Here is a 14,575-nt window from a genome sequence, read left to right as displayed (position 1 = left end):
TTGGTATAAGACTATACAAGGACCTAGTCACTGTAAACAGATAATCCTATATGCAGCTACATTAAGATGGCAGGCCTGTTTGATGAACCCTTAAATTACAGTACACACCTACTACCCATAATATTAGTAGTGCTTTGGGAAATAAAGGAAATATTGGGCTGTTCTAAGTGTGGGATGAAGCCTGCAGGGAAGACAGAGAAAACAGCAATGGCAAGAAATAAGGAGGAAACTGTGGCCATCGGAAATTTACTAGAACCATATTACAGAGAAAGAAGCGATCATGAAAATATAAGCATCTTCAAAACAAATCCTCAGAAATCTGGGAAAGGCACTAAACTTCCCATGGGCAAAGTTTGTGTGTAAATGTCAAAACACAATTTAGGACATGCAATGTTAAGATAAGGGACCAAGTATGTTCTTAGCTCTATGGCTCAAACAAGGTAAGGAACTAATAAAATCCCTGACCATATGGCATATATGCAAAGAGTGTTTTTAAAAGTAGCCAGCTGCAGTAGCTCACACCTGCAATCCTTTTTGGAGGCCAAGATGGGCGGATCACTTGAGGCCAGGAGTTTGAGACCAGTTTGGCCAACATGGCAAAACCCCATTTCTATTAAAAATACAAAAAAGTTAGCCGGGTGTGGTGCTGCCCGCCTGAAATCCCAGCTACTCAGTAAGCATGAGAATCGCTCGAACTAGGGAGAAGGATGTTGTGGTGAGCGGAGATTGTGCCACTGCACTCCAGCCTGGGTGACAAAGCAAGACTCTGTCTCAAAAAAAAAAAAAAAAAAAAAGTAAAATAACTTATATCTAGGTCCCGAAAATTAATTCTGACTCAAAATTACAATTTATTCATCACAGGAATGAGATCAAACAAATAATTTACTAACTCTCTTTGCATCAACAAAGAGTACTTGATACACACTTTATACACAATGAACTGTATCTATTTGCTTCCAGGTCTATCTCTTCTGTACACGGAGAATCCATCTGTACATGGAGAAAAAAATAATCCACTCTCAGTCCAAAAGTGTGCCAACATAATTTACTAGGACCCACAGACATTTTTAACCTTAATTCATTCTTTTATTTATACCTATCTACACCTGATTGTAAATACGTTCTGTCCTACATACTAGTAAATTAAACACTTCCAAAAAATTTGAAAAGAAGAGGAATGATCTTATTGTTTACCATTCCTGCACAGTGAGCAAGGTAACATTTTTCTTTTGCATTTAAAATATTTGGATATAATCCTTCCAAAGTTACAAGGAGCTGTCAAAGGCAGGTCACCTACACTTCAGTAGGCCATGTTTCCAGACCTGCTCAGATTGTCAGCACTTCACTAACTGACCTATAGTCAATTCAAACAAGATGTGATTGTTAAATTTCCAGAGAAGGACTAAAACATGAGGTATTATTTAATAGAGATGATAATTACTACATGCTTTTAATAAAAACTCCTGATATCACATATTGGTTGATAGTGTTCCAAGGGCCAAAAGGTCAACTAAGGAATTACCTATATTTAATATAGATAGATGGCTTAGGATAGTATCATAGCTTCTGTGTGAAAGAATTCAACAGGAAAGATGCTAGGAACACAAGCTCTAGATCTACTCACTGGCTGTATAACCAGAGGGGAATCACTTAACCTCTCCGTGGCTATGTTTCTTCATCTGTTAAATATGCCTCTTAGGTTATCATAACAATTTAGCACATTTAGCTCTCAATACCTCTTATCAATCATATTTATAAAATTAATATGCTAACTTAATCTGTGTTTAATTCCAGTCTCTCACTTGAGTCCTACATTTCCTATCCTCTATAGCTGCATTTCTCACACTAGCATCTGAAGATCTTGGGGATCTTCAAGTTTCCCACAATTTTTTTTAATTTTCTGATTTCATTTTGGTAAAAATCTTATAAAGCCTTTATAAGCAAATGTATCCAAATCATTTCGGCGGCCTTCATAAGTGAACTGATATTAGATTATGTGCTATGCTAGCAGAAGTGTATAAAGCTAAGGAACCCATAGTACTGACACTCATTCAAGATTGGAAGGATGGAGGGGAATCCAGGCTTCCAGTAGGAGATGAAACATCATCTGGCATGCTGAAAGACTGAGGCGGGAAGTGCTAGGAAGGGAAACTCTTCAGAGAAGTAATATTTTAGGTAGAGGCAGCAGCTTGTGCAAAGCCCAGGAGGAAAAGGGGGAAAGAGAAAGTGGGTGGAAGGAAGAAATGAGAAAAACGGTGGGGGACAGAAAAAATTGCAGGTCAGTGGCAAGAGACTGGTGGACTGGAGACTGGCAAGGCAGGGATATTGAGGCAAGTCTTGTTTGACACGCTAAGTTTGCCCTTAATCTTACGGGCCATGGGGAGCAACTAAACGTGGCTGTACAGAGAAGTAATGTGAGAAAAATCATTTTGTCTGCATCTGGAGAGTAGGTGAGTTTGCAAGTAAAGCATTCAGGAGTCTGTTGCAATAGTCTAGGTAAGAAATAATGTGATTTAAATGAAGGTTATAGCTGTATAGCTAAGGAGAGGAGACTACCAAATGTGTCACTGAAGCTAAAGGAAAATTAACATTCAAGGATGAAGTAGTCAACAGTATTGTATACTACAGAGAGATCCAGGAAAACAAGGACCAAAAAAGGGCCCATTACTTCAAGAAAAAGAGGTTATGGTGACATTGGTGAGAACAGTTTTAATGAAAACAGTTTAGCAGAAGCCAGATTAGCAGTGTCTTGACATGTCATATGTACAAACTGAGAATTCAAGAAAGTTGTTGAAAGAACAAATACACTTTGATTCTATTTGTCTGCTCTAATCCAGTCACAATAGACTTAAGCTTTTTGAGGTTACTCCAAATCAAACTGCATTCAAACCATAATCATCCAAGAATCATCCCACCATTAAAGAGGGCAGAGTCAGAAGAAGCAACAGCTACAATTATGAGCTAGGAGGGGAAAAATCAGACTTATTTAAGCTGATGTACTTGTACAAAGTTAAATAGTTTCATTTCTGCTTCCAGTCTCCCCCTTAAACTTAATCCTTCCCCAATTTATCCTTCACACTGCAGCCAAAAGGATCTCTCTAACACATATCCTCCCTAAAAATGTTTTCAAAAACTCCCCATCTTCTAAAAAATAAAAAAATTAAAAAAAAAAACCTCAGCCCTGAAAGTGACATACAAAGCACTTCATGATCTGGCCTCTGCCTGTATTTGCTCCAAGCACACTCAGCCACATGTGGTTTCCTAAGTGCAATATACACTCACCTGCTTTCTTGAGTTGTTTGCTTTTCTCTATTTGCCCATGGCACCTTGGACGTGGCTCTAATAAACACTTTATCCTGCTGTATAGCAACTGTTTACTTACTTGTCTTTACCTCCACTGTTCAACCTAGTTCTTAACTGATAATAAGCACTCAATACATTTTCCTGGGGGTTTTTTTGGTTTTTTTTTGTTTGTTTGTTTTTTGGGGTTTTTTTGTCAAATGAATGTTTCTTACTCCTCTATTTAGGCAGCATTTGAAAATCTGTTTGTTTAACCCTAAAGAGCTAAGCATATGTACCAAAATGTTTTCAAGCATCCCCATGAGGTAACTGATTTTAAAGTGTGACTTTTACTCATAGTAAATACTGAATTTTTTTCTACAAAAATATTGCTTTGTGAGGCAGAATCTGAACATCATGTACAGACAATCTAGTTCTGAAAACACCTCTTTTTTGTACAGACGGTTGTACTTTATTTAAAACCAGAATCAAAACAAAGGCCAGGCAAGGTGGCTCACACCTATAATTCCAGTACTTTGAGAGTTCTAGATAGTAGGATCGCTTGAAGCTAGGAGTTCAAGACCACCCTAGGAAACATAGCAGGACGCTGTCTCTACAAAAAAAAAAAAAAAAAAAAATTTAATTAGCCAGGCATGGTGGCACGTGCTTGCAGTCCTAGCACTTGGGAGGCTGAGGCAGGAAGATGGCTTGAGCTCAGGAGCTCAAGCCTGCATTGAGCTATGATTATACCACTGTATTCCAGCCTGAGTGGCAGAGTGAGACTCCTGTCTTTAAAAAATAAGGTAAAATACAGTCAAACTGAAAGTACATACAGGTAAGTGTCAATTATACATTAGTAACTAGACAAATCCATATAAAAATATGTGGAATTTTGAAAACTGCTCAGGAAAAAGCAGCTGCTCTAGCTTGAGCACCAGTGCTTTTCAGTGGAAAACTGGCTCTGAATAATGGAAAATCTGAATTCTTAACACAGAAGATATCCTCCATTTTCTCTACTAACCTGAGTTCTGTCAGAAAAGACAGCAGTAGTATTAAATCCATTCAGTAGCCATACAAAAATAAATACCATAGCTAAAATATACCAAGTACATATTTTGTGCGAGAACTGTGCTACGTATTTTTCACACATTACTTACAACATCTGTCTGATCTTAATTACTAGTATTATCCCTATTTACAGATTTAAAAATTGAGGATTAAAGGGTTGAATAATTTGCCCAATCAAGCTGATGTCAGCAGGGCAATTTATAATTCGTACTATGAGCATAAAACCAAAAAGCTTTTCAAGAGCCTAGAAAAAGATAATTTAGGTTTCCAAAATATGAAAAGTACAAAATCAAAATTAATGTTTACCTAAATATCTACAAAACATGCCATTATATTAACTAATTAACCATCATCCAACCCTTAAGTATGGACTGTGTTGGATGTGGGCTGTAGTATATTTCGGTATATATCGATATGATTTAGGGTGGGGCCTTAAAAAATAAAAATGCCCAAACTTCACAAATATCGCTGAGACCCATTACAAAATGGCAAAATATATGAGCTGATTTTTCACCAAAAAGACATACAGGTGGCAAATAAGCATATGGAGAAGTGTTTGACATAATTAACCTTTGGGGAAACACAAATTAAAATCATGATGATGCTGATTCAAACAGCAGAGAAAAAAATCTAAAAATAAAAAATAAATATCAAAAAACATGATTAGCTATTAACACACACCTATTACAACAGCTAAAATAAGAAATAATTATACCACCAAATGCTGGCAAGGATGTAGAAAAACTGAACCTATCACACATTGCTGGTAAGAATGTAAAATGGTACAACTACTGTGAAAAACAGTTTAGCAGTTTCTTATAAAACTAAACATGCACTTACAGGTAACCTAGTAATCACATTCTTGGATGTCTATCCCAGAGAAACAAAAATGTATGGTCATATAAAAACATGTACATAAATGTTCATAAAAGCTTTATCGGTAACAGCAAAATACTGAGAAGATTCTAAATGTCCCTCAATGGGTGAATGGTTGAACAAACTCTGGTATATCCATACAACGAACCACTACTCAACAATAAAAAGGAATGAACAATTATTGAATAAATATATAAATTCATTAATTCATTAATACAATCTGAATGGCCCTCAGGGCATTATATTTAGTGAAAAAAGGCAACCTTAAAAGATTACATGCTGTATGATTCCATTTACATGACTTTATTATTTTTATTATTATTTTGATTGACCAATCATTGTATATGTTTATGAGGTACAATGTGACGTTTTGATATATGTATACACAAGTGGATGATTAAACCAAGCTAATTAACACATCCATCACCTCACTTATCTGTCATTTTTTATGGTGAGACATTTGCAATTTACTTCCTTAGTTATTTTGAAATATATAATACATTATTATTTATTACAGTCACCCTGCTATGAGATAAATCCAAAACCTATTCCTCCTGTATATCTAAAACTTTGAAACTTTTGATCAACAACTCCCCATTCCCTTACTCCAATCCCCCTCCAGCCTCTGGTAACCATACTCTCTACTGTAAGTTCAATTTCTGTGGCAATGAAAGCAAAAACAGACAAATGGGACAGCCTCAAACTAAAAAGCTTCTGCACAGCAAACAATTAACAAAGTGAAAAGACAACCCACAAAATGGGAAAAAATACTTGCAAAAAATACATCTGAAAAGGAGTTAATAGCCAAAATATATAAAGAACTTAAAGAACTCAACAGCAAGAAAACAAATAACCCCATTAAAAATCAGGCAAAGGACCTGAACAGACATTTCTCAGAAGAAGACATACAAATGACCAACAAGTACATGAAAAAAATGCTCAGCACCACTAATCATTAGGGAAGCACAAATGGAAACCACAATGAGATATCATTTCACACCTGTTGGAATGGCTTTTGTCATGTTGAAAGATAACAAGTGTTCGTGAGGATGCAGAAAAAAGAGAACTCCTGCACACTGTTGGGAACGTAAGTTAACAGAGGAAAACACCATGGAGGTTCCTCAACAAGCTAAAAATAAAACTGCCATATGATCTGTTGATTCTACTTCTAGGTATCCAAAGAAACTGAAAAGTATGTCAAAGGGATATCGGTACTGCCATGTTCACTGCAGCATTATTGATTACGTATTTTTAGAATTATATTCCACTCTAAAAATGATAAAACCTTAGAGATGGAAAACAGGGAGGGAGGCAGATGGGTGGATATAAATACAAAGGATATAAATACAGCATGAGGGGGTTCTTTTTTTTTTGAGACGGAGTCTTGCTCTGTTGCCCAGGCTAGAGTGCAATGGTGCAATCTCGGCTCATTGCAACCTCCACCTCCCGGGTTCAAGCGATTCTCCTGCCTCAGCCTCCAGAGTAGCTGGGATTACAGGCACCTGCCACCGTGCCCAGCTAATTTTTGTATTTTTAGTAGAGACAGGGTTTCACCATCTTGGCCAGACTGGTCTCGAACTCCTGACCTCGTGATCCACCTGCCTCAACCTCCCAAAGTACTGGGATTACAGGCGTGAGCCACCGCGCCCAGCCAGCATGAGGGAGTTCTTTTATGATAATGGAATAGTTCTGTATGTAGATTGTGGTGGTGGTCACATGAATCTATGCATTAAATAAAACTACAAAGAACTACACACACATATACACACATTCACATGAATGCAAGTTTAAAAATTGTTAAAACTGAATAAAGTCTGTAGTCTAGATAACAGTAATGTAACAATATCAATTTTCGGTTTTTGACATTGGATAAACATGGACATAAAAATGGCAACACTAATAAGGGGGAAGGAAAAGAAAGGGCAAGGGTTGAAAAACTAACTATTGAGTACTATGCTCATTAGCTAGGTGACAGGATCAGTCATACCCCAAACTTCAGCATTATGCAATATACCATGTAACAGGTATACAAGCACTCCCTGAATCTAAAATAAATTATTCTTTAAAATCTGCTTTTGATATTGTACTATAGCTATATACAAAGCCACCATTGGGAGAAGTTTACACAGGGTTCCTAGGACTCTGTGTTATGTTTGTATTTTCTATCATTATTTCAAAATAAAAAGTTTAAATAAAAAATGGCCTTGGTTATGATAACCCGAATTTTGAACCCAGGTCCACCTAACTCTAAACTTGTGCTACCGCCCTGTGTACTATAATGCCTGCAAAACCTGTTTTATTAAAACATACTAAATATGCATAATTTCCTAGAGAGAAGAATATAATACATGAGAAGTCCATCCTGGGTCACATTTAAAGAGGTTAAGGTAGTTCAAAAAACACTTTATTAGAAATAAGTTTAAAATATGAAATCATTTCATTCATAGCAACTAAGACCAGGTGTTCCAATGTACTAATATGGTCATGAGAACTTCAAAAGTCTAATAGGAGGTGACAACTGGGCTGCTTTGGCATAGTGACTAAGGGTACTGTTTTTCACTCCCCCTCTCAGTAGAGGCAGCTCTATAGTTTCCTGCCATGTTGTCTTGTTCACCTGAAAAGTTAACAGCTGTTCCACTCCTTCCACACCAGGCAAACAAACTGCACAGTAGAAAGCTGTGAATAGAGCCATTACAGTGTATATTCACTTGGCATCCCTTTTCTATCTACCTGGGATCTTCCTGATGAGACTATCCTTGTGAGACGCAAAACATGGCCAAATTACAATCATCACAACCAGAGAGGTGAGCTAAAATTACCAAATCGTTTTGGGAGTAAGCAAAAGTTGCTGTCTGTCTTCATATAAATTCATCATACCCTTATATATTATGCAGCAGCTATGAAAAATTATACATTTAGGCAAGAGCAAGAAAATAATATTTAAAAGAACAAAATAGTGATGAGGTAGTTAATGATGTTCTTCTGTTTTGCACCATTTATTTCGATAATTACTCCCAAAATATTTGTATTAATTGATCAGATAAAAAACACCAGAGCCAATTGGTTCACTGTGTCGTTTCCAATGCTGAATGTCCTATTAGTCAGAGATCTACAAATTCAATTACACATATTAAATAATTCAATTTAACAAATACACAGTATTAAATATTTTTAAGAAGGAGATGACATTGCTTGGGGAGTTGACACAAAAAGAGAAAATGGCACTAGTGTGTGGCTTTCATGGGAAGACAGCAAAATCCAAAAAAGACCATAATTACTGTTATTAAGTATGTGCTAACGTGGCAAATTCAATGTTATCTTAATAACAAGAAGGAGAAAACTTGTGAGAGTGATCTTCAAGTATTTAAAAAGGAAGTATATATGATCAATTGTACTTCCTCAGGACAGAACTAAGAGTAATGGCTAGAAATTACAAGAACATACAGGAAGGCTGATAGTGTATTTATATACATATGTACGTACATATATACATTTTTTAAAAATTTAAAAGATCATATGTGTGTATAAATATATATCTTTTATGTGTCTATATATATTGATGTATATGCCCTAAATTCTATAAACATATGAGCTTTAACTTTTTTTTTTTTTTTTTTTTTAGATGGAGTCTCGCTCTGTTGGCAGGCTGGAGTGCAGTGGCATGAACCCTCCCGGGTTCAAGCAATTCTCCTGCCTCAGCCTCCCGAGTAGCTGGGACTTACAGGCACACGCCACCACGCCCAGCTAATTTTTGAATTTTTGGTAGAGACAGGGTTTCACCATGTTGGCCAGGATGGTCTCAATCTCTTGACCTCATGATCCACCTGCCTTGGCCTCCCGAAGTGCTGGGATTGCAGGCATGAGCCACCGCGCCCAGCAGAGCTTTAATTTTTAAAAATTTAAAAGATCATGTGTATACATATACATATGTGTGTATATATAAAAGATCATATGTGTGTATATATATCTTTTATTTATATGTGTGTATATATAAAAGATTATATGTATATATATCTCTCTTATGTATATATACACACACATATATCTTTTATGCATATATACACACATACGATCTTTTAAATGTTTTAAAATTAAAGCTCATATATTTATGGAATTTAGGGCATATACATTAAATTACTAGCTATAGTGATATCTTATTAAAACTACAGGAGAGGACTTCCTGAGACCCTTTCTAAGGGCCTGTCTTCCCCCAGAGGCTCCATGGGACAGAGAAAGCATCTTGATACCCAGGGCCACAAATGAGCAATCCATAGATACTACATATAAGAGAGACCTGTACCCTATGAGGTAACCTGAGGATGAAGGAGTGAGTCATATTGGGTGGCAATTAAATGACCCAGCCTCCTCTCTCAAGAAGACTGTTACATTTTAGACAGGCAGCAGAAGCAGCAAAGGAGAAAGGAAGTGCAGAAGCATCAGAAGAAGAAAAGGAGCAAACTGAGCCTTGATTACGGCAAAGCAGCTATGGTACAAAGCAACTGACATCCAATCCTTTTTTTTTTTTTTTTTTTGAGACAGGGTCTCAATTCTGTCATCCAGGCTGGAGTGCAGTGGTATGATCTCTGCTCACTGCAACCTCCACCTCCCAGGTTCAAGCGATTCTCCTGCCTCAGCCTCCCGAGTAGCTGGGACTACAGGCGCTCGCCATCATACCCGGCTAATTTTTGTATTTTTTGGTAGAGATGAGATTCACCATGTTGGCCAGGCTGGTCTCAAATTCCTACCTTCAAGTGATCTACCCAATTCGACCTCCCAAAGTGCTGGGCTTACAGGCATGAGCCACCACACCCAGCTGTAACTGATACCCAATTCTAAGGGAACAACAAGCTGACCGGTATTCTGAACTTTCTGCTAAATTGCCAGAGCTGTACAATATCCTTGAACAATGTTTCAGTTCTCCATTAGACCCTTCTGTTCACCTGCCAATGCATTTTCCTACTATCCTGTGTGAATTTATTATCACCACAGGAAACCTGGAGATAACACTGAACCTCACCTGAACTCTGTATTCTTGGAAAGAGCCACAGTCAAGAAATTACCCCTACCCTTTTGTGTTCTGGGAAAGTTTACTAGATAAAACTGACAGATGACCACCTTGCAACCAATGACAAGGCCAGAAACAGACTTTCCAAATTCCCATTCTCTGTCTCATACATGTTAGCCAAACTCTTTGTCCCCATTTACCATTCTGGTTGGTCAATGCCCACAAACGACCTGACCAAACTTTAGTCAGGCTCCTCTCCTTCCTCAAAACCCCTGAACTTTGGTCCACCCTGAAGCAATGGAATGTGAGTAAACCCTCCTTAACAGCCTTTCCCCGGAACCAGCTGACCTCAGGAAAAACATTCCCGATAACACAATATTCTGCCTCCCCCTGTTGGAATCATCCTCCTCCTTTAATTGTAATAGTCTATTTAGATAAAGCCTCTCCTTACCTAAGTCCAGATTTGTTTTTAATTGACACTTGCAAACTTCAAACAGCCTAACTTTACAAAACACAAAATAAAATCATTAAGTATCCTCTCATTCACAATATTTTTATAGAATCACAGCTATTATATCTTTTTTGATATATAGCCACATAATATAACATCTGTAAAATTTTTCCCAATGTTGAAATAGGAAAATTAACTAGACAACTAATTATTAAAAATAATTAAAATATGCTGGTTAAAATTAAGTATTTCATAATGAAAATGAAAACTGGAACCCAAGCAACTAAAGTTTTGAAATCACTGAAATAATTTCTTTGTATTTTCACTTTTGTCTTACACAGTTCAATCATCGCCTGACAACCTATTCAAAAGAAGAAAAAAGCTTGATGAGCTTGTATTTATGTTGGCCAACTATTAATTCAACCTATGAAAGTAACATATAATATACTTGCTAAAGTTCTTTCTGAAGAACTTTCTGCAACAATCTGTCACTTCTCCAGTGGTGCAGTATCCTAATCTCAACCTAGCGCCTTTCACTATAGAGGGTACTGTAGATGCACATTAATTGCAGAACACACAAAAAAATAGATCTCCAATGTTTTTAATCAAGAAGAGAAATAGATTAGACATTTCTACATCAGAAAGCAGTTTTTCTAAAACACTTACATTCTTATTTATAAAAAAATTTTGAAATAATACTTATATAACAAACACATCACAGGAAAATCAACTACTCACCGGCATTGACTATAGCATCTACCTCTAGCAATGTGATGTCACCTCTATAGAGAGAAACTTTTTCAGTCAAACTTTTCTTCACCTGGGATGTTTCCTGAGTATTTTCTTCTGTAATAGAAAATGGATATATATCAATAACAATATTATTAATTAATATAAGCGAGATCATTTTTTACTCAAGACTACTACAAGACCCAATATGTGTCATGCTCTACTACAAAAAACAAGTGGAAATAAGAGCGTAACTTCAAGGGGTGTGGTTTATTCTCTATTTTGTAATTCTCAAAACAAACACTATCACATACAAAATGGACATACAATAAAATTTTAGCATGTTATATTGGTCAACAAGAAATTCAATACTTATGGGTAATTTTATTAAAATATCCATTCTAAAATAAAATTATGTACCATTACATTCACAAGGAGGTAAGAAAAAGATGTATTAATCTTTAATCTTAGGTAAGAAGAACTTACCTAAAAGGCATCCTAGATAAGAATATATATATATATATATTTGAGCAAAAAAAATTTAGGTTCAGCTCTTTTCTACTTCTTTTTTTTTTTTTTTTTTTTTTTTTTGAGACGGAATCTCACTCTATCGCCCAGGCTGGGGTGCTGCAGTGGCGTGATCTCGGCTCACTGCAACCCCTGTCTTCCGGGTTCAATAGATTCTCCTGCCTCAGCCCCGCCCACCTCCCCCCCACCCCCCAACCAAGTAGCTGGAATTACAGGCATGAACCACCATGCCATGCCCATCTAATTTTTATATTTTTAGTAGAGACGGGTTTTTGCAGTGTTGGCCAGGCTGGTCTTGAACTGACCCCAAGTGATCTGCCCGCCTCGGCCTCCCAAAGTGCTGGGATTACAGGTATGAGCCATCATGCCTGGCCAGCTCTTTGGTACTTCCAAGTAACAAACTATTACTCCGGATAGGAAATTTCAAGGAGAATATTTGAATTTGTGAAACTGCTCCTTTCTTATCAAATTGTATTTTACCTTTTGCTCTAGAGGGCGCTACTAGATTTTAAAAAGAAAGCTCTACCCCAACACAACAGCCAGCAAGTAGGTATATCTAAAACAAGCCAAAAACGTTACTTTCTGAAATCTGATATTTTTTAAAATGATTTAGAGCAAGAGTATAAACTTGAATTTCCATTTATTTTTAACGAATAGCAATAAGATAAATCTAGTAAACAAAGCTGTGCAAAATAAATGTTTTAAAATATTTTGAACTGCTATTCATAAAAAGGTTTTTAATATACTTACAGGAAAGCTGATTTATATTTTTGAATTTATATTAAACTCAGACTTCTTAAAGTATGATATGTGTAAATCTTTCATACAAGGAGATACTGCTATTCACTCACTGAGATACTCTCATTTTTAAAAGTATTTATGATATGCGCAAATTTTTAATGAGAGGAGACACTGCTATTCACTCACTGAGATCTCTCATGAGCATGCAATTTTGAGACATCTGGGGGATTAGAGGTGATAGGTTATGAGTCACCTAAATTGTCTTTGGACCACAATAGTCCCCCCACAAAAAAAAATTTGGCCAAGACTAGAAAATAATCTATGACCATAAAAATGATCCTTTCTCTGTCTATAAAGCATTCCCTTCTTAGTAACTGCTTCTCTCCCAGAAGTATTCTTTTTTTTTTTTTTTTTGAGACGGAGTCTCGCTCTGACGCCCAGGCTGGAGTGCAGTGGCGCCATCTCGGCTCACTGCAAGCTCCGCCTCCTGGGTTCACAACATTCTCCTGCCTCAGCCTCTCCGAATAGCTGGGACTACAGGCGCCCGCCACTAGGCCCGGCTAGTTTTTTGTATTTTTAGTAGAGACGGGGTTTCACCGTGGTCTCAATCTCCTGACCTCGTGATCTGCCCGCCTCGGCCTCCCAAAGTGCTGGGATTACAAGCGTGAGCCACCGCGCCTGGGCCTCTCCCAGAAGTATTCTATCAAAATACTCACTGGTTGTAGTAATAATGAGAAGGAGAATAATGTGGGCAACTTGTATGTTAATGAAGTAGAGAAAAACTTTAGGAAACCTCAAAATATAAAATACTTATACTTGAGTTGACCTCTCAGGGACTCCTACAGTACTATTTATCTCTGCCAGATAGTGGGAAAGAGCAGACTTTACTACCAGACTGACTCTGTTAAAATCCTAATTCTGCCAGTTAATGGCTGGGTGAGTTTGGATAAATTATTCTCACCATGCATCAGTTTGTAAACTACTGTGAGTTCATTACACTTAGAATGTTTGCCTCATAGTAAGTGATCAACAAACACAGTCTTTTTTTTTTTTTGAGACGGAGTTTCATTCTTGTTGCCCAGGCTGGAGTGCAATGGCACAGTCTCAGCTCACTGCAACCTCCATCTCCCAGGTTCAAGTGATTCTCGTGCCTCAGCCTCCCAAGTAGCTGGGATTAAAGGCACCCAGCACCACGCCCAGCTATTTTTAGTAGAGATGGGGTTTCACCATGTTGGCCAGGCTGGTCTTGAACTCCTGACCTCAGGTGATCCACCCGCCTCAGCCTCCCAAAGTGCTGGGATTACAGGCGCGAGCCACCACGCCTGGCCAAAACTACCTTTTTTTTTTTAACAAAGGTGACAAATATTATTTCAGCATCCATATTCAGCATTCATGGACCACAATACTAAGATACTTTTTCAAAATATTTTATTTTAAATAAAATATCATATTTATTACTATTGCTTATCAGTGAAAGAGACTATATTTTGTTTGTGCTGTTATCAAATTGTCAACACCTGACCCAATGACAAGGACTCTGAGTCACAAGTCCTTGATTTCCACATGCAACTAGTTTCTATTGTGATTACCCAAATTATAAACTCTTGATTCTCCATTAATGATTGTTAAATGACAATAAACATTTGGTGGCTTTGTCAGAGACAAATGGATATTTAGACTATTGTGAACCTAGAAATTATAAAGATTCATCACTGAAGATGTTTCAGAACTCTATCACAGGCATTAAATTGACAGACTTATAATAAATGAATGCAGAAAGATAGACCATTTCAACATAGGAGACAGAGTAAATAGATTTTCTAATCATTCTTTAACTGCTTTTAGCTCTAAAAAGTATTATTTCATTTTCTCATGAAGCATTATGTAAGTAACTCACA

At 37.0% G+C, this 14,575-nt stretch overlaps 1 protein-coding gene across 7 annotated transcripts in view; it reads right to left on the bottom strand.

The window, feature by feature from the left end:
• Positions 1–14,575, bottom strand: part of MACROD2 (mono-ADP ribosylhydrolase 2) — a 2,107,194-nt gene that overhangs the window by 2,004,917 nt on the left and 87,702 nt on the right. For all 7 annotated transcript variants that reach the window (XM_054542042.2, XM_054542043.2, XM_054542044.2 and 4 more), the window contains exon 3: positions 11,418–11,525. In XM_054542042.2, coding sequence (XP_054398017.2) covers positions 11,418–11,525 — 108 coding nt within the window. The remainder of the gene's footprint in view (positions 1–11,417; positions 11,526–14,575) is intronic.

This window comes from Pongo abelii, chromosome 21, assembly GCF_028885655.2.
Source record: "Pongo abelii isolate AG06213 chromosome 21, NHGRI_mPonAbe1-v2.0_pri, whole genome shotgun sequence".
Lineage (NCBI taxonomy): Eukaryota > Metazoa > Chordata > Mammalia > Primates > Hominidae > Pongo > Pongo abelii.
This window is presented reverse-complemented; position numbering and strand designations above follow the sequence as displayed.